The sequence below is a fragment of the Macaca mulatta genome, chromosome 2 (assembly GCF_049350105.2).
Source record: "Macaca mulatta isolate MMU2019108-1 chromosome 2, T2T-MMU8v2.0, whole genome shotgun sequence".
In the NCBI taxonomy this organism is placed as follows: domain Eukaryota; kingdom Metazoa; phylum Chordata; class Mammalia; order Primates; family Cercopithecidae; genus Macaca; species Macaca mulatta.
Window position 1 is genome coordinate 154839625 of NC_133407.1, and position 18846 is coordinate 154858470.

Consider the following 18846-nt stretch of genomic DNA (forward strand, 5'->3'; position numbering starts at 1 on the left):
TTTTCTTTTTTTGTGATGGAGTCTTGCTTTGTTGTCCAGGCTAGAGTGCAGTGGTGTGACCTCGGCTCACTGCAAACTCTGCCTCCCGGGTTCAAGCGATTCTCCTGCCTCAGCCTGAGCAGCTGGGATTACAGGTGCGCACCACCACGCCTGGTGAATTTTTGTATTTTTAGTAGAGACAAGGTTTCACCATGTTGGTCAGGCTGGTCTCGAACTCCTGACCTCATGAGCCACCTGCCTCGGCCTCCCAAAGTTCTGGGATTATAGGCGCGAGCCACCGCACCTACGCGGTATTTTCATGAACATACGTGCCACGTGGCTGTGTAGCGTTGCATCAGGAGACAGCTTTGCTGGAGTGTGATTGTGACTTGGAAACTCAGCTCTGTTTCTGTTTCTTATAGCTCTTCCTCCTCCCAGAAAGACACGTGCTGAGCTCATGAAGGCAATCGATTTTGAGTACTATGGTTACCTAGATGAAGATGATGGTGTTATTGTGCCTTTGGAACAGGAATATGAAAAGAAACGTAGGTCTCTGGGCATTTTATTTTAGAATAGATGGCATCTGTTTTCTGTTGTCTCCTTTGAAAACAGGATTTTCAATAGTGCTTTATGCCAGAAGGGAGTTTTCTTTGTTGCTAATGGTCTTCAGGTGTGATGGTCTGTTAATTCCCTGATCCCTGTGAGGCAGTCAAGGCTGTGTGGGCCAGAGATAAAGGTTGGGGAAGCCATGAGAGCCAAGTCTGACCAGTCCCTGTGTGCTAGGAGGTCACCATCTGGATTCGTGCTAATACCAGTGCCCATGTGACACATCAAGCCAGGACTTTGGAAGCAAGTGGTCTGGAGCTGGAGCTGATTTCTAGCATGCTCTGCCCCTGCCTTCTCTGTTTTCATGTGGACATGTTGGGAAGCCACTCAGGTTGTGGAACTGGGGAGGATTTGGGAATGTTCCCTAAAAATCTGCTTTGAAGTGACTGAAAGCCAGAGCTGTTGTAGGACTACCATGCCTCACATCCATTTCCACTCATGGGGGCAGAATGAAGGGTGTCCCTTTCTAGAGGGGATGTCTAGACTTTCCCTGCATAGTGTTGGCCTTTCCCTGCATAGTGTTGAAAGCTCATTTAGAGACTGAAATAAATAGCACCTACCCTCTCTTGTGTTCAGTCAGAGCCGAGTTAGTGGAAAAGTGGAAAGCAGAGAGAGAGGCTCGGCTGGCAAGAGGAGAAAAGGAAGAGGAGGAGGAAGAGGAGGAAGAGATCAACATCTATGCAGTCACCGAGGAGGAGGTATTGGGATTGGTCACCTCTGGCACTCACTGCCATCTGCTCCAAGCCATGAAGTATGGCAGGGAGGAAGCTTGGCTCCAAAACATAGAGTCAGGGTTCACAGCCCAGCTTGCTCGCCTGCAGGATGGCTGTGAAAACACTCGTGAGATTACAGGAGGGTTTCAGGAGGCAGCAGCCATGAGAGTGCCCTGCTGGCCATGCTTTACACAAGGGCTTCCTTCCTTCCTTCTTAGAGACAGGCCCTCCTGCATACCCGGGAATTAGATTGATAAACACAGAGGAAGCCATGAGCTTTAGCCCATGACCTCATCACTTCTGTTCACGTGGCAGTGCCAGTCGCTCTTCTGTAGTCTAACACCCCCATCTTTTTTATTTTTTTTGAGACGGAGTCTTGCTCTGTCACCCAGGCTGGAGTGCAGTGGCATGATCTTGGCTCACTGCAACCTCTGCCTTCTGGGTTCAAGCAATTCTTCTGCCTCAGCCTCCCGAGTAGCTGGGACTACAGGCGAGTGCCACCATGCCCGGCTAATTTTTGTATATTTAATAGAGACAGGGTTTCACCATATTGGCCAGGCTGGTCTCGAACTCCTGACCTCGTGATCCGCCTGCCTTGGCCTCCCAAAGTGCTGGGTTGACAGGCGTGAACCATTGTGTCTGGCCCTAACACCCCATCTTACAGATGGAAACAAACCCAGAGGGTCATGGTGGGGGAATCCTTTCATGTTTTCAGACCTTTTGCATATTTTCTGATCTATAGGAAACACTCATTATATATCTTAGTTACTACTTTTTATTAGAGCCACCATGTAAGTAATCTTAATATATCTGTCTGTGCTACACCTTTTATTTTTTTCTATGAAACATTACCAAAACTTCGCTGCATTAAAGGAGATATTCTGAAACAAGGAAAACTCAGCATTTGAAATCTCTGCCTCCCAGGCAGAGCTCTTCTGCAGGGCCCTCTGTTTGGAGTCCTTGCTGCCTGCACAGATCCAGGTGGATCTGATTTGCTGGACTGAGAGAGGGGAGGGGATCACCCACACATGGATGATGGCTCATGTTCCACATAAGGAGCTTGCTGAGACACCACTGGTGAAGAAGCAGGCTCAGGTTTAGTGACTTAGTCAATGTCACACAGGATGTAACAGGCCTGATGTTCCTGCTCATGTCCAGCTGGGCCACCAGTGGAGTTCAGTGCAGGTCTGAAGCAGGATGGCAGCATGCCTTAGGAGGATTTCCTCTAGGTACAAATAATCATTTGCTCTCTCAGCAGATGTTTAATTCATGGCTCCTGTGAGCCAGCCCCTTTCCAGGTACAGGGGCATAGTGGTACAGAGGCTTGGTGTGTAGCTCTTAGTCCAGGGGGAGGCAGTCCAGTAAGAGAGACAGTGAGTAGCAGTCCCTCAATAGAGCCTAGTGCAGGGACAGCCTGCAGACACTCTGCTGGGAAGCTAACCCCTCAGCTGAGATTAGGACGATCCAGGGAACTTAACCAAGGGAGGAGGAGATAATACGCCCCAGCAGGAGCACATCGTGTGCTGAGAGATCCTGTGATGAGTATGAGAGACAAAGGACAGCCCAGTGTGCTAGAGTTCAGAGAGTGGGTGCTGGGTGTGAGTGGAGGCTGATGGGGAGCTGGCGTTGTGGGGAAGAGCAGTGGAAACCCACAGCAGAATTTTTTTTTTCTTTTCAAATAATTACAGAGATACAGGAAGTTGCAAAAAGTGCAGAGAGATCTTGTGTATGCTTCACCCATTTCCCCCAATGGTTCTATCTCATGTAGTTCTAGCACAGTAGTAAAACTGGGAGGTTGACGTTGGCATAATGAATATGTAAAGTTCTGTGTCATTTGTCTCCATGTGTGGAGATCCATGTGGCCATCATGACAATCCAGATACAGAACTGGCCAGGGGTGGTAGTCACGCCTGTAATCCTAATACTTTGGGAGGCTGAGGTGGGAGGATTGCTTGAACTCAGGAGTTCGAGACCAGTCTTGGCAACACAATGAGGCCCTGTTTCTACCAAAAATAAAAACAATTAGCTGGGTGTGGTTGGACATGCCTATAGTCCCAGCTCCTCAGGAGGCTGAGGTGTGAGAATTGCTGAGCTCAGGGGGTTGAGATTGCAGTGAGCTGTGATTACACCACCACACTCCAGCCTGGGAACTGTCCCCTTACCACAAAGATCCCTGGTGCCACCCCTTCACAGTTCACACCTCCCTGTCCTCACCATCTCTTGCCCTAGCTGAACCCCAACCATCTCTGATTTTGTCATTTCAGAATGTTTTATAAATGGGATCATGCTGTGGGTCACCTTTCGAGATGGCCTTGACACTCAGCATGATTCCCTTGCCATCCCTCTGGTTGTTGAGTTCAATAGTTCATTCCTTTTCACTGCTGAGTGTTGTTCCGTATACAGAAAAGTACACACCTGCTAAATGTGTAGGTCACTGGACTTTCATAGGGTGAACACACACACATAGCAAATACCAGTGAAGAAACAGAACAGGACCACAACGCCAGAAGCTCACTACTGCCTCAGGGGTCACCCTCCTGACCTCTCATGACCCATATGTTTCACTTGTGTCTGAACTTTACATATGTGGAGTCATGTGTACTCTTTTGTGTCTGATGCTTGTAGGTATTTGTGTTGTGTCCAGCTTGGGGTTTTGGCAGATAGGGTTGCTGGGAATTTTCTTGTTCCCGTGCAGTGTTTCTCTTGAGTACATGCTGAGGAGTGGAACCACCAGATCAGGGTAAGTGTGTGTTTAGTGTTAGATACAACCAGTTTCTCCAAGTGCCAGCAATGGATGAGAGGTTCCTCAAGAGGCTTTTCAAGCCACCCCCACTGGGAACCAGTCAGGGAACGGGTCGTGCACGGTGTCTGGCAGAGCCCAGCAAACAGTGGACTTCCGACTCGCCACAAGACCCTTTCTCTCTTTCCAAGTCCATGTTGTTTTCTTTGTTATTAGAAATTTGTATTGACTCATAGGCAACCTCTGAGTTGATTATTTTTTTATACATGGTGCATTATTTTACATTTACATTTTTAAAAATAGTGATAACATTCACAAAGTTCAAAAGTGAAAAAGTATATAAAGATATTCCACGAAGATTCTCTTTTCTCTCCCTGTTCCTCATCTACCTTGTTCTCACTGCCATCAGTAGTTTCTATTCTTATTTCCTCCTTAGACAAAAGGTAGCGTAATGTACACTGTGTTCTGTGGTTTTTTTAACTTAATATTGTGGCTCAAGTGTCTTTCTGTAAGTATAGAATTTTTTTTTTCTTATAAATAGTTGCAGTTTTTTCTTTTAAATAGTTTTTTTTCTTTTAAATAGTGTGTTTTATAGAGTTGCCAGCATTTATCTAGCTGGGCGCCTACTGATGGACTTTCGCTTGTTCTGTTTGTAGTCGGATGAGGAAGGCAGCCAGGAGAAAGGAGGGGATGACGGACAGCAGAAGTTCATTGCTCACGTCCCCGTTCCCTCGCAGCAAGAGGTAGGACCACAGCTAAGAGCTGCCTGGGCGCCAGGGGCTTCTCCAAAGCAGACTGCACGGAGCACTGCAGTGGGTTTTTGTTGTCCTTCCTACCCATCAGGGCAGCTCAGGGTCGTGACCACATGACACCTGTCATTGTGCTCAGGGTGTGGGGTCCAAAAAAGGCAGGACCCTCTGCCCTAGGCCATTCTGTTGTTCAAATGTTTCCAATGGGAGGGACTTATGGCTCTTGGAGACTATTCTGGGTATTTAAATCAGTCTCCTCATGGACTTCTCCCTCAGGGACTTCCTCCTGGCTGGGTCTGGCAAGGTTTGGAGGGCTTTGCTGAGGAGTGAGCCCTGCACTCTTAATTTCCACAGATTGAGGAGGCACTGGTACGAAGAAAGAAAATGGAACTCCTCCAGAAGTATGCAAGCGAGACTCTGCAGGCCCAAAGTGAAGAAGCCAGAAGGCTCCTGGGGTATTAGGACCCAGCTGGGGCTCTCCTTGAAGTTCTTCCGTCCCCCATTGGTACCTCAGGACCCAGGGCTGCAGACAGGCTTGCTAGTGCTGAGCCCCATTCTCAGCCTTCCTTCCCTCTCCTTATCTTGTGCTGACTCGACGGTAAGGGTCTGTCCCTGGTCTTCCTGGTAGGTTTTGTACACATATTTTGCTACTGTGTGGATCCATTTATTTTTATTGTGGAGTGTATACAACAGGTTGCGAACTGGCTGCCTGTATCTGATTTTGCCTTGCATTGTGATTTTGAGGAGAGAAGAATCAATTAGTGGCAAACATTTAAAAATGCAATTTTTTGCAGACCAAAGTATAATTTTAAAAAATGCAAATTTTCTAAAAGACAAATCTTCTCTTGAAAAATGAGATGATGTGGCCATGCGTGGTGGCTCACGCCTGTAATCCCAGCACTTTGGGAGGCCGAGGCAGGCGGATCACGAGGTCAAAAGATCGAGACCATCCTAGCCAACATGGTGAAACCCCATCTCTACTAAAAATACAAAAAAATTATTCTAATGCTGGGCGTGGTGGCGGGCACCTCTGGTCCCAGGTACTTGGGAGGCTGAGGCAGGAGAATTGCTTGAACGCGAGAGGTAGAGGTTGAAGTGAGCTGAGATTGTGCCACTGCACTCCAGCCTGGCGACAGAGTGAGACTCTGTCGCAAAAAAAAAAAAAAAAAAGGAGATGATATGTCAGCCCTGAACATGCACCCCACAGGTCAATGACCAGGTCCATCTGTGTCGGGCGCTGCTCTGGGCTCTCCGTGAGCCCCGCTCCACCTGCTCCACTCGCTCCTGCCTGGGTGGCAGGAATTTGAGTTTGCTACTCCTGTTTTATAACCTGTTCTGCAGAAACCTATTTTTATTAAAGATTTTTATAAGAAAGGGAAACCTCCATGTCTTCAGCCTATTCCCTTGGCCAACTTCTCTGAGGTGACAGTGGCATTAGGATGTGTAGCCAGTCACTGAGGGGCACTGCCTTCCTGCAGGGGAGTCCCTGAAGCCCCAGTCCCAAGTGTGGCAAGGACAGGACCAGATCCCAGGAGCCTCGGTGGGAGTGAGCTGACCCACTGTGGCATCTGTGGCCACAGCTGTAGACAGGGCTCCTTGCAGTGGGCTGCACTGTGGGCTGCACTGTGGCCTGCTGAGAGCACACAGTGGACACGAACTGAGTCCAGAGCTTCCTCTGAACTGGGACTAAGCTCTCCAGTGGGGAACCATGGTCAACAGCTGCAGCACCTGGGCAAGATGGGGCCTGGCCTCCTGCCCTCTGCAAGGTCATGGGAGTGTCTAGGAGCTCAGGGTCAGGGCCAGATGGCTATTCCTGGGGCCTGGGGCTCCAGCTCAGGCTGTTTGGGAACAGGAACTCTTGGCTTGGAGAAGCCCATCACACAGCAGAAGGCCTGGGATGGTCGGTCTACGGGGAGCAGCTCAGTCTGAAGGTGGCAGAGCCTCGTGTGGCTGTGTGTGGCTGAGTCGGGAGAGTGGCCAGTGCTGGGCCCTCTCTAAGGAGTCCGAGGGCCACAAGGACTGTGGAAAGGGTCTGAGTGAGGGAGTGGAGACCTAGTGGCTAGCAGACTTGCTTGAGGACGCTCTCTGTGGCCACAAGGAGAGGCCCAGGTATTACCAAGTCAGGAGGAGGCTGGGGCAGAGGCCCTGGCAGGTGGGTGGGCTGGTTGGGGATGGGAGTAGCCAGGGTGTAGGTGAGGACAGGGAAGGGCCCCCCTGCCTCCTGGCTTCCCTGAGGGTGGGGCTGTCCAATTCCAGCCCTCAGTTGAGCCCGGAGGCAAATGTGTGCAGGGAGGAGAGGGGTCCAGGTTGGAGCTTTGGGAGCCCTTGGAGGGAGCAAGGCAGATTCACCTCTGGGACCCAGTACCCAGCTTGGGTCTGTAGGTGGGGGCTCAGGAGTGAACATCGTGGGAGCTTTGAGCAAGACCCTCTGGGCCCCAGACTCAGCTTTTATACTTTGAAGTCAAGGAGTGACCTGTGCTGTCTGAGTTTGCTCTGGGGTCTGGGCAGTCCTGTGGTTTGGGCAGAGGCCTCAGAGGGCCTTAGGGACAGACTGATCCTGGTCTGAGCCTCTGGGGAGCGTGGGGGTGGCCAGGCTCGGACAGGCCTGGTTATGGGTTTGTCTTCTAAGGGGCACACTCAGGTGCTTCTTGGCATTCAGAAGAGAATGGGGAATTCAGACATCAGGCCTTCTCCCTGGGAAGGATGACAGGTGCTTGGAACCAGGCCTGTCTTGAAAGCTTGGGCTCTGGGCCTTCCTCCTCCAGTCCCCTGTTCCAGGCCTTCAGTGTACAAAGCACTCCCCTCCTGGGATCTCTTCTCGGCTCCCCGGGATGCAAACTGGCTAGGGGTTAGGATCCCACATTTGAGGAAACAGGCTGAGAGTGGAGAAGCACCCAGCTGGACATCCTCTAGGTATTCCTGGCAGAAACCCTTGCTACTTGTCTGTGCCCAACGGCCCTAGAGGGTCCTAGATGTGGGACAAGGTCTCAGCAGGCTCCAGTCCTAGGCCTGGAAACAGCTGGAGGTGGGGGAAGCTGGCTGGGTGGGTGTGGTCATCTTTTCCCAGCTTGTGGCCCGTCTCAGGAGGCTTTGTTTGGTTAATAAAATCTGCTGAATGGTTTATATTAGCTTTGACTCTGCCTGTGGTTTCCCAAAAAGCTACTTTTTCGTAGTCACGTTTCCATTAACTTCCTTCTTCCCTCACACTGTGTGTCCTCCGTTGTCTAAAACACACCACCTCCCTCCTGTTTTGCTTTAAGACTAGTCACAGCATGCCCACCCAGGCCTCCTGGACCTCCTCCTGCTGCATCCCCAACCGGCTGACCCCACCTGCCCTTGGGCAATTTATAAACAAGGAAGAAATGAAAACCTTTCTCCTCTTGCCCTGCGCTCACCCTGCAGTCCTGCACATGCCCACCCCATTCCCTGAAACACTGGCAGGTTCTGGAGCCGAGGTGGGGGTCCTCACCCTGCTCACTGTGCAGCACTGAAAGCAGGAACCCACCTGGATGGACATTAGGCCTGGCCCAACACCCAGCTGACTAGCAAGCAGAGGAATCCACAGGGGTGGGCAGTGGCACCCAGCCCCTTCTGGTATCTCCACACTTGGTGCCCACCTGCTCCACCCGAAAGGATGCAGAGGGTAGTGTCCATGGAGGGCTGGCGTGGCGCTCCTAGTCCTGCTTCTCTGCCGCAACACCTAGGGCTTTTAGCAGGTCATGCAGTCCCTGAGCCTGGGTTTCTTTTCCAACAAAATGAGCCGTGGAAAGGGCAGAGTTGTTCACAGTTCTCTCTAGCTGGACCAGGGTAGAAGTCTGTAAAAAATATGTGTTTGAGGGGCTGGGAAATCAGGTCGGAGGGGCTGAGGGGAGGAGATGATGTTGGGAGAAGTGGAACCTTAAACGTGTGCACGTTCCTGAGGGTCTGGGACTTGGCACTGAACTTGCTTGAGCAGGGGATGCCTTTGTAAGATCCCTTCTAACAGCAGATGGGTTGAGGGTAGGGGTTGTGCTGGGGGAACTTGAAACAGACCAGGGAGGAAGCCAATCTGATCCTCTAGGGGATGGCTGGGTCTGGTTGGGGGCTAGCAGTGGAGGTGTGAGCTGGGGTGCTGAGGTGCTAACCCCTGTATTTTGAGTCAGATCCTCAAGTGTGAGACCAGTGCTATCAACAGAAGCAGTGAGAGTGGAGGTGCTCATTTGCCCATGTTTATGACATTTGGGATTCTGGGAGGAGAGAGAGTGGATGCCTGTGTTTTCTCTGGTCACCAGGTGAGTGCAGAGAGCTGTCTATGGAGGAGCCTTTCCAGCCAGCAGTCAGCACCAGCCAGAGCACTAAAGTTTATGACTGCTGTAGCCGATTTCTGCTTTATTCCTACTTTTAATTTTCAGAGTCCAGAGTGTTCACCATTACACCACGGAACCTCACAATTCTACTTTTAATTTTGTAATATTTTGTAGCAAGCACCTCTGTATGAAAGACACAGGATATTGTGGTTGGCGTCTGGCCTTCATGGTGTTTTTTCACTTGGGGGCACATTTTCAGCACTAGCCTTGGTATCACCACATAAAGAAAATTTGGGGCTGGGCGTGGTGGTGCACACCTGTAATCCCAGCACTTTGGGAGGCCAAGGCAAGAGTATCATTTGCTTGAGCCCAGAAGTTCAAGACCAGCCTGAGCAACATAATACGACCTCTACAAAAAAATAAAAAATTAGCTGTATGTAGTAACGCACGCCTGTGGTCCCAGGCCTGTGGTCGAGTACAAGAGGCTGAGTTGGGAGTATGGCTTGAGCCCTGGAGATGTGAGGCAGCAGTGAGCCATGATTGTACCACTGCACTCCAGCCTGGACAACAGAGGAAGACGCTATCTCCCCCACCCGCTTCCCCCAAAAAAGAAGAAAACTTCAAAAGGATAGTGTTGTAGGTTTGTATTTTAATAATGGCAAGTGTAGAAAGAAAAAGATGAAAGGAGAAAGAAGGAAGGAGAAAACCAGGTACGAATGTCCCTCTAGCCACTTGGAGGAGGTCTGATCCAGGGAACATTGCCATTATGGGATACCCTCTGAGATGGTGCCACTGCATGGCAATGACACAGTTAAAATGTATTCAACACACCCACCAGCTTTAAGAATGTTAAATTCTTGGCCAAGCGCGGTGGCTTATGCCTGTATCCCAGCACTTTGGGAGTCTGAGGCAGGCGAATCACGAGGTCAGGAGATCGAGATCATCCCTGGCTGACACAGTGAAACCCCATCTCTACTAAAACTATAAAAAATGAGCTGGGCGTGGTGGCTGGTGCCTGTAGTCCCAGCTACTCGGGAGGCTAAGGCAGGAGAATGGTGTGATGTGAACCTGGGAGGTGGACGTTGCAGTAAGCCAAGATTGTGCCACTGCATTCCAGCCTGGGTGACAGAGCGAGACTCCGTCTCAAAAAAAAGAATTAAATTCTTGGCTGGGCGCGGTGGCTCACGCCTGGCCAACACAGTGAAACCGTGTCTGTACTAAAAATATAAAAATTAGTCAGGTGTGGTGGTACACGCCTGCAATCCCAGTTACTCCGGAGGCTGAGGCAGGAGAATTGCTTTAACTCAGGAGGCGGAGGTTGCAGTGAGCCAAGATTGCGCCATTGCACCCCAGCCTGGGCAACAAGAGTGTTCTCAAAAATAAAAAAAGGCCGGGCGCGGTGGCTCAAGCCTGTAATCCCAGCACTTTGGGAGGCCGAGATGGGCGGATCACAGGGTCAGGAGATCGAGACCATCCTGGCTAACCCGGTGAAACCCCGTCTCAACTAAAAAATACAAAAAACTAGCCGGGCAAGGTGGCGTGCACCTGTAGTCCCAGCTACTCGGGAGGCTGAGGCAGGAGAATGGCGTGAACCCGGGAGGCAGAGCTTGCAGTGAGCTGAGATCCGGCCACTGCACTCCAGCCTGGGCGACAGAGCGAGACTCCGTCTCAAAAAAATAAAAAAATAAAGTAAGTTCTTGACACATATATATATTATATATAATATATATATTATATATATAATATATATATATATATATTTTGAGACAGAGTCTCGCTCTGTTACCCAGGCAGTGGCACAATATCTGGGCTCACTGCAAGCTCCACTTCCTGGGTTCACACCATTCTCCTGCCTCAGTCTCCCGAGTAGCTGGGACTACAGGTGCCCGCCAACATACCCAGCTAATTTTTTGTATTTTTAGTAGAAACAGAGTTTCACCATGTTAGCCAGGATGGTCTCGATCTCCTGACCTTGTGATCTGCCCGTCTCAGCCTCCCAAAGTGCTGGGATTACAGGCGTGAGTCACCGCGCCCAGCAACTAAATTCTTGACCTATTTTTTTTTTTTTTTTGAGACGGAGTCTCGCTCTGTCACCCAGGCTGGAGTGCAGTGGCCGGATCTCAGCTCACTGCAAGCTCCGCCTCCCAGGTTCACGCCATTCTCCTGCCTCAGCCTCCCGAGTAGCTGGGACTACAGGCGCCCGCCACCTCGCCCGGCTAGTTTTTTGTATTTCTTAATAGAGACGAGGTTTCACCGTGTTAGCCAGGATGGTCTCGATCTCCTGACCTCGTGATCCGCCCGTCTCGGCCTCCCAAAGTGCTGGGATTACAGGCTTGAGCCACCGCGCCCGGCCTTGACCTATTTTTAAAAATTTGCAATATACATTTTTTCAAATTTGATGTATTAAATGAAACATTTTTAATTGCTGTATTTCAAATTAGCATGATTCCATTTTAAATAAAATGCCACTGTGCTACTCAGGAATTTACCACCAAAAGAGGAAATGCAGATATTAGACAGCTTTATTGAGGTATAATTTACATACCATAAAACCCACCCTTTGTAAGTTTACATTTTAATGATTTCAATAAACTTGTGGAGTTGTGCAGCCCTTACCACAGTCCAATTTTAGAATCACCCCACAAAGGCAAGGGAGTGGTGGCTGGGTTTTCTGACAAAATCTGTACTCAGACCAACATGTCCCCCGTCCCAGCCCAACCAGTTCCAGGCTAGAGCAGTGGAAAGGCCAGTTAGCTATCCAACCACCATCTACCCCCACGCTTCATCCTGGCTTCTGGATTCCACACCATTCTGTGCTGTGGTAGCTGCTCTGAGCTGGGGGCAGGCCTTGTTTTCTGGAGTTCTGTACTTTGATCTGAGCTAGCCCCAGCATGCAGAAATCTTCCAACCCATCTCCTGTCTACTTCTACCCTGGAGTGGAGGTTATTTCTGCCGCTGTAGCTCCCTGCTCCCATCAGGTGTACCAAAGCGGGGCTCTCAATTGCTTTTCAGTGGCACTTTGGGGTTTCCTGATTCTGTTGAGTATTTCCCATGAGATTGGAGTTCAAACTTTCAGAAGAAACAAACAACTCTTCTACCTTCTCCATGGGGTCTGCCTTTGCAGACTGCTTATTCAGTCCCTTCCCATCTTGACCTGAGAGGTTGGCTTGGGTCCTCACAGTAGCACTGGGGGACTTAATCTCTGAAGTCTCCTTCAGCTTCTGGAAGACCCTCCCCTTTTCTCCTGGATTTTTGTCTGCTTTGTCCACAGGTGCATTACAAGGCCCCAGGACAGTGCCCGCCTGTAGCAGGCATTCATTAAATGTGTTGAATACCTGGAATTGGAGTGCCACAAGGGAGCTGTCTGGAGGGGTAAGGGGTGCTGTTAATTCCTTCCCATCTTGGGAGCTGGGAATCCCAATCCTATTGGATCTACTATAAGCTTCTTACAGATGTTTGGATCTCCTTTCTTTGATGGGCCCTGGTTCACTGGGCCAACTCAGGAGCTAGTCTCCCCTTCCTCAGAGTCCCCCACAAGTTTCTCTGTTCCTCTTCCTAGACTGGTGCTTTTTGGCTGGGTCAGTTTCCCAAATGGGCCTGTAGCTGCTCTGAGCTGGGTCATCCAGCCGTTTGGCAGCTGCTTCAACCACTGCTAGGCTGCATTTTGGAGATGAGAGCTCCCAGCTCCTCCTTCTGGCCCAGCTTCCCATGAAATGGGGGCCTGGGTCCTCTCCCCACCAGGATTTTTGCCTCCTCCGCAGTTTTGTAGCCAGCCTGGATTCTGGCCTTCTGCAGCCTGCTCCCTCCCTTCCCTTCCGCCCCTGGGAAGAGTGACCCCCGCCACTCTCAGGGACTCTGCACTGCCCGCCTGTCAGAGTGGGCACTCAGGTGCTGTGGTCGTCCCCTTTCCCCGTGATCCATTCCGGAAGGGGTCATTCTAAGTCTAGGCCTGCAGGTCCCGAGCTCCTGCCATGGCCTTCGCCTGTTCCTGACCGGGGGTCTGGGAAGCAGCAGGTAGGGGATCCCGGCAGGCAGATCAGGCCTGCGTGGGGGGCGGGCAGGAGGCGCGGGACAGCACCTGCGATCCCAGCTGAGGAAGGGTCGGGATGGGCAGTGGTTTGTGGGCCAGACGGATCCGCCGTGTGGGCGCGCCGGGGTGTTGATGCAGGAGGGGCCGAGGGTGCTAAGGGCGGGGTCGGGCTGGGGGCCGGGCTGAAGGCGGAGTCGGGTTGGGCGGAGTCAAGAGCTGAGGAGAGCCTGAGGGCGGAGTCGGGGCGGGCTGAGATGGGCCTGTGGGCGGAGTCGGGTCTGAGCTGGGGGCGGAGTCGAGGTCGGGCTGAGGGCGGAGTCGGGGCGGGCTAAGGCGGGCCTGAGGGCGGAGTCGAGGTCGGAGCTGGGGACCGAGTCGGGGCGGGCTGAGGTGGGCCTGAGGGCGGAGTCGAGTTCGGTCTGAGGGCGGAGTCGGGGCGGGCTGAAGTGGACCTGTGGGCGGAGTCGAGGTCGGGCTGAGGGCAGAGTCGGGTCGGAGACTGGGCGCGCTGAAGTGGTCCTGGGGACGGAGTCAATGTCGGAGCTGAGGGCGGAGTCGGGGGCGGGGACGTAGGCAGAACCGGGGGGTCGGGCCGAGATGGGCCCGAGGATAGGGCTGGGGGCGGAGTGGGTGCCGGCCTGAGGGCGGAGCCCGGGTGGGGCGGAGTCGGGGGCTGGCTGGGGCGGGCCTGAAGGCCGGACTGGCCTGGCTCGGAGTTGAGGACGGGCCGGAGCTTTGCCGCGGGCCCCGCTTGGCGGATCCGGGGCGGAGCGGAACCCGCGGAGCTCCGAGTCCGGGCGGGGCCGAGCCGGGCAGGGGCGGGACCCAGCCAGGTTGGGGCGGGACTGAGCCAGGGTGGGGCGGGGCCGAGGCCGAGGCAGGCGGTCGGCAGTGCTGGGGGTTCAGGTGTTGCGGCCGCTCCACGTAGCCAGGCGGCCCGCCGGCTGGAGCGGGCGGAGCTCGGCCCGCGGCTTGCGTGAGCTCAGGCCGGTCCCAGCGTCCAGAGCGCCGGCCCTTCGGCTCCCTCTAGGCCATGGCGGGGCCGGGCCCGGGCCCGGGGGACCCGGACGAGCAGTACGATTTCCTGTTCAAGCTGGTGCTGGTGGGCGACGCAAGCGTGGGCAAGACGTGCGTGGTGCAGCGCTTCAAGACCGGCGCCTTCTCGGAGCGCCAGGGAAGCACCATCGGCGTCGACTTCACCATGAAGACGCTGGAGATCCAGGGCAAGCGGGTCAAGGTGGGAGGCCGGCCAGGGCCCCTGGAAGGCGCTCCCTCGGCGGGCGGGGCGGGAGCAGCGCACCCCGCGGCCGTCTGAAATTTCCTTTGGCTTCCCCTTTTTCCTTCCTCGGGTCGGAGCAGGCCTGGGCCCCGGGGTCTGGGCCGGGTTCAAGTCCTCAAAGCGTTGGCCATGGGTTGCGAAGAGGGGCGAGGGAGTGTGGAGGTGGCGGCCCTGCCCTCCGGAGCTCATACCCTGGGGGGGACTGTGCTCCAAAGTAACTTTAGCCATTGGGTGGCAGGGGGTTAGACTCCCCTGTTCCAGGTACTAGCGGAGCGCCTCGGAGTACGGAGATCAGACCCCCCACCTCCATCCACCGCAGTGGCAACCTCCAGCTCGGCCCACCGGCGGGGCACTCAGCCAGAGAACTGCACCCCCACCTCAGGACTAGGAGCGATCAGGAAGTAGTTGCTTCTAGGACCGGAGGGCAAAACTTTTTGTCAGAATTTCCGGCCTGGCCACGCCTCCCTGCAGTCTCTTTGTGGACCTGGTGGTGGAACTTTACTCGACTAGGGCCAGCCCCGGTTCCCTCCCCCAGCTGGAGTTTGATAGAAACTGAAAACTTCACAGATACCGGAAGGTGGGGGAGAGGACCAAACTTTGGCAATGGCTCCGAATAAAAACAGCAGGATGTGGTTGCCACAATGTCCTGGCAATGGTTTGATAAATATTTGCGATGAATGAAATCAGATTTACTTAACCTAGGTGTTAGGTAGTCCCTATTCAACCGGGAGACCCCGGGCTGAAGGCACTCAGTAACTTTTCTGAACAGCACTGTACAGAAATCTTTGCTTGCTTTCATGGTTTCCAGTCCCCATGATCTTCAGGACACCTCTCAGAGCACAGGGCTGGGACGATCTCTGCCAGGGATATGGGAGTCACTGGAGCCTTGCTGCTGCTGGGCTCTGCCTCTCAGGGTGGCTCTAGGCCTGCTCCTTGTTGCCTTTGGCTAGGATACGTAGCTCTTTGTCTTTGTTTCTGTAAAATTGGGATAATTTCTGGGTGTTGCCTCCCTCCTGCCCCACGGTGGAGAAAAAAGTCAACAGTCTTTATGTGACCACAGTGCCTCTCAGTAGATGTGACGGGGAAGCAGAAACTCCTGCCTGAGGGTTTTTTAATTTTTATTTTTTAATCGTCTTCTGGGGTCTGTGTTTTGGGCTCCGTGGATGGAAAAGAGCAAGGTGCAGAAGGCAGCTTTGAGTCACTCCGGACCACCCTTTTGGAGCAGATAGCCAGGGAAGAGCTGGAGTGGGTGGAGTGTCCGTTAATGAGTGTGTACCCAGTGATGATGCCAGCAGCTGCAGGGAAAGGGGAGTGTGAAAATACAGGCTAAAGAGCAGTGGTGTCCTCCTCACGAGCTATCGGTCTGCTCCTGGAGTGTCTGAGGTGGCCCGGTGCTCATGGTGGTCAGGGAGGGGGCAGGGTTCCTGTTTACCTGTTGAGATTACAGCTTGTGCCCTAGCAGAGCTCCTGGTTTACTGTGCACAGGTTATGCAATGCAGGGCTGGCCAGTTCGTTATTTCCTTTCCTTATGGTTACCTCCAGATTGTCCTTCCTAGGAAGCAGCCTGGGGGCTGGGGAGTAGAAGAGCTGTGTAGCTGTGGTAAAACCTCTCCAAGTTATAACTGCTGCCCTTGAGAGGCTGTTGGGAATCAGCTGGGTTACAGGTGCATTCTCTGCTGACTGGAGGGAATTCTTTTTTTTTTTTTTTTTTTTTTTTTTGAGACGGAGTCTTGCTCTGTCGCCCAGGCTGGAGTGTAGTGGCCAGATCTCAGCTCACTGCAAGCTCCGCCTCCCGGGTTTACGCCATTCTCCCGCCTCAGCCTCCCGAGTAGCTGGGACTACAGGCGCCCGCCACCTCGCCCGGCTAAGTTTTTGTATTTTTTAGTAGAGACGGGGTTTCACCGTGTCAGCCAGGATGGTCTCGATCTCCTGACCTCGTGATCCGCCCGTCTCGGCCTCCCAAAGTGCTGGGATTACAGGCTTGAGCCACCGCGCCCGGCCTGACTGGAGGGAATTCTTACCCCCACTCACACAGGATGGAGCCTGGGCGCACAGCTAAGAAGTGATAGAAGTGGGAATATTTTTCCCAGTTTTTCTGACTCCAAAGCAGATTTTTTCCTCCATGGCGGACAGCTTTTCAGAATCCCGTTGTCTGTGGTGGGGAAGCCTCTGGCAATTGTTTACCACCTCGTTTTGCAGTCAGGAAAACCTAAAGTCTGACTCACTGCAGGGGCTCCAAATTAAAACTGGGCAGCCATGAACTTGAGGGAACACTGTCCTTCGAGTCAGGATTCCTGGGGTCCGCTGCCTCAGCAGGAGCAAGCCGTTTTCCCTCCTCCATCTGTAAAGTGCCTCTGAGTGAGTAGTCTTTTGGCAATGTGATTTTAAGTCAAGTTTTTTGAGGTCTGATTTACACACAGTAAACCTTCACCACTTGAGGTGCACAGATCTATGAACTTGACAAACGTACACAGACAAGCAGCCACACCACAATCAAGATAGAGAATTTTTCCACCAACCCAGAAAGTTCCTTTTGTTTCTCTGTAGTCAGTTCCTTTCACCCCATCCTCTGGCAACCCCCAATCTGTTTTTTGTCTCTGTAGTTTCAGCAGTGTGATTTTAACTGAAACCCTTGATAAACCAGAACTTATTGTTGTTTTTTCTGTGGAAAGCAAGTTCACATCAGGGATTTAGTGTAAAACCTTCCCGGGGCTGTGTGCGGTGGCTCATGCTTGTAATCCCAGCACTTTGGGAGGCCGAGGCAGGAAGATTGCTTGATGCCAAGAGTTTTAGATGAGCCTGGCCAGCATAGTGAGATGTGGTATCTATTTAAGATAAAATAAAATAAACCTTCTCAGGGCCTGTCTTGGGAAGCCTGGGATGCTTGTCCAGCAAGCATCCATTCTTATTTCCTAAAGCTTTCCCTGTGATTCTTTACAATGATGCTGGGTTTTATTAGAGCTGAGGAAGCTTAGAGATGGATCACCTGGTGGTTTTCCAGCTCCTGTGAGCTTGGAGGTACTGAAAGGTGAGGAGAAAGGCCAAGAGGGCAGAGAGAAGGTCAGAAGGGCTTTAACTAGTTTCCCAACCAGTCAGAGCAATACCTTTATCTAGTTGTATGTTGAAGTTCTTCTTGTTATTTGACTAAAGAGTTCTGCTGCTAAAAAAAAAAAAAAAAAATTGAGAATCACAGATTTAATAAAATTACTTTATTTCTGTAGCCACTTCCCATTACAACCAGAATAACCTCCAAACACCTTCCCCAAAGAGATGGACCTCTGGAAAGAGATGAAGTTGGAGAGGCAGACAGAGGCCCATCTCTACCCTTTACTGCCTGCTCTCCAGCTTCACTAGCCCTTCAACATGGCAGGCTCACCCCTGCCTTGGGACCTTTGCATCTCTTCCCCTGCCCGTCATACTCTGCCTCTACATCCCCTTGTAACTGCTACTTCATCATTCAGGTCCCAACACGAATGCCACATCTTCAGAGAGGCCTTGCCTGACCTCCCAGGTCCTCTATTCTGTAACTCTATTGTATCTGGTCATAACACTTACCAGAGCATCAAATTAACTGTGGTTTTTTTTTTTTTTTTTTTTTTTTTTTTTGTCATCTCCCCCTATAGAAGTTAAGCTCCTCGAAGACACAGGGATCCCGTGGGCCAGTGTCAAACACATGGTGTCCAATATGTGCCTGTTAATTGGTTCCTTTGTAGAGAGAAAGCTGAGGCTAGGTCACTTACAAGTCTGTGGCAAAACCAAGGGTTTGGCTGGCTGCTAAGCCCAATCCTCATTTTTACTTGACTACCCTTCTGATTTGCTCTGAACTCATAAAGATGACCCTGAGATTCTGAAAGTGAATGGATCTAATAAAAATGCGGTTGTGGCCATTGCATTCACTGAGAGAAGAATGTGGAATGGGGCATTTTAGAAAAATTGGGGTTGACAGTTAAAGAGTTTTAGGGTATTTATCAATTATTATCAACATTTATCAATTATTAACCAGAGCGTGTAGATATACCCAAAGAGCTCAGAGACACTGCTGTACGAGTCAGTAAGGCTTTGTGTGTGGTGGTCATTTCCAGTGTTCTTATGGATGCATTTGGCTGTAGCTATGAGAACTGGACTTATAAAGTGAATCTGAGGTGCTGCTTGTCTTGTATACTGTGGAGTCTCTGACAGAGCACTGGACTAGGAGCCTGAAGTTCTGGGTCTTGCTTCAACCCTGCCACAGACTTGGGCAATTCATTTTTTTTCTCCTTGGAACTTCAGGCATCTTCATCTGTGAAATGGGACTAATGGTCTTTGCTCTGCCTCTTTCTTAGGGTTGTCAGAAAACTTTGAACATGCTTGAAAGAGTTTAAAGTTTCCATGACTTACTTTTGAATAGATTTCAAAATTTTAAAAACTTCAAACGGTGTATAGTGAAAAGTCTTCCGTGTTTGTCCCGTAAGCCACCCAGTGTCC

The 18846-nt window shown here is 51.7% G+C and overlaps 2 protein-coding genes and 1 long non-coding RNA gene across 7 annotated transcripts in view; 2 read left to right on the top strand and 1 right to left on the bottom strand.

The window, feature by feature from the left end:
* ISY1 (ISY1 spliceosome associated protein) overlaps positions 1–7915 on the top strand; it is a 34450-nt gene extending 26535 nt beyond the window's left edge. Inside the window, exons 8-11 of the mRNA XM_001094091.5 lie at positions 402–524; positions 1162–1283; positions 4695–4781; positions 5142–7915. Coding sequence (XP_001094091.2) covers positions 402–524; positions 1162–1283; positions 4695–4781; positions 5142–5249 — 440 coding nt within the window. The 3' untranslated portion in view covers positions 5250–7915. The remainder of the gene's footprint in view (positions 1–401; positions 525–1161; positions 1284–4694; positions 4782–5141) is intronic.
* Positions 7916–13414: 5499 nt separating this feature from the next.
* RAB43 (RAB43, member RAS oncogene family) overlaps positions 13415–18846 on the top strand; it is a 40794-nt gene continuing 35362 nt past the window's right edge. The window contains exons 1-2 of one of the 5 annotated variants that reach the window (XM_077993661.1): positions 13415–13459; positions 14134–14340. In XM_077993661.1, coding sequence (XP_077849787.1) covers positions 14137–14340 — 204 coding nt within the window. In that variant the 5' untranslated portion in view covers positions 13415–13459; positions 14134–14136. Of the gene's footprint in view, positions 13460–13582; positions 13617–13801; positions 14341–18846 lie in introns of those variants that run through there. The other 4 variants (XM_077993662.1, XM_077993664.1, XM_015130142.2 and 1 more) reach the window with 4 other exon arrangements.
* LOC144339321 (uncharacterized) lies at positions 13967–17563 on the bottom strand. The gene is made up of 3 exons (XR_013414283.1): positions 17130–17563; positions 14659–15677; positions 13967–14447 (listed from the first exon to the last, which is right to left on the bottom strand). It is a non-coding gene; the product is annotated as an uncharacterized LOC144339321 (long non-coding RNA).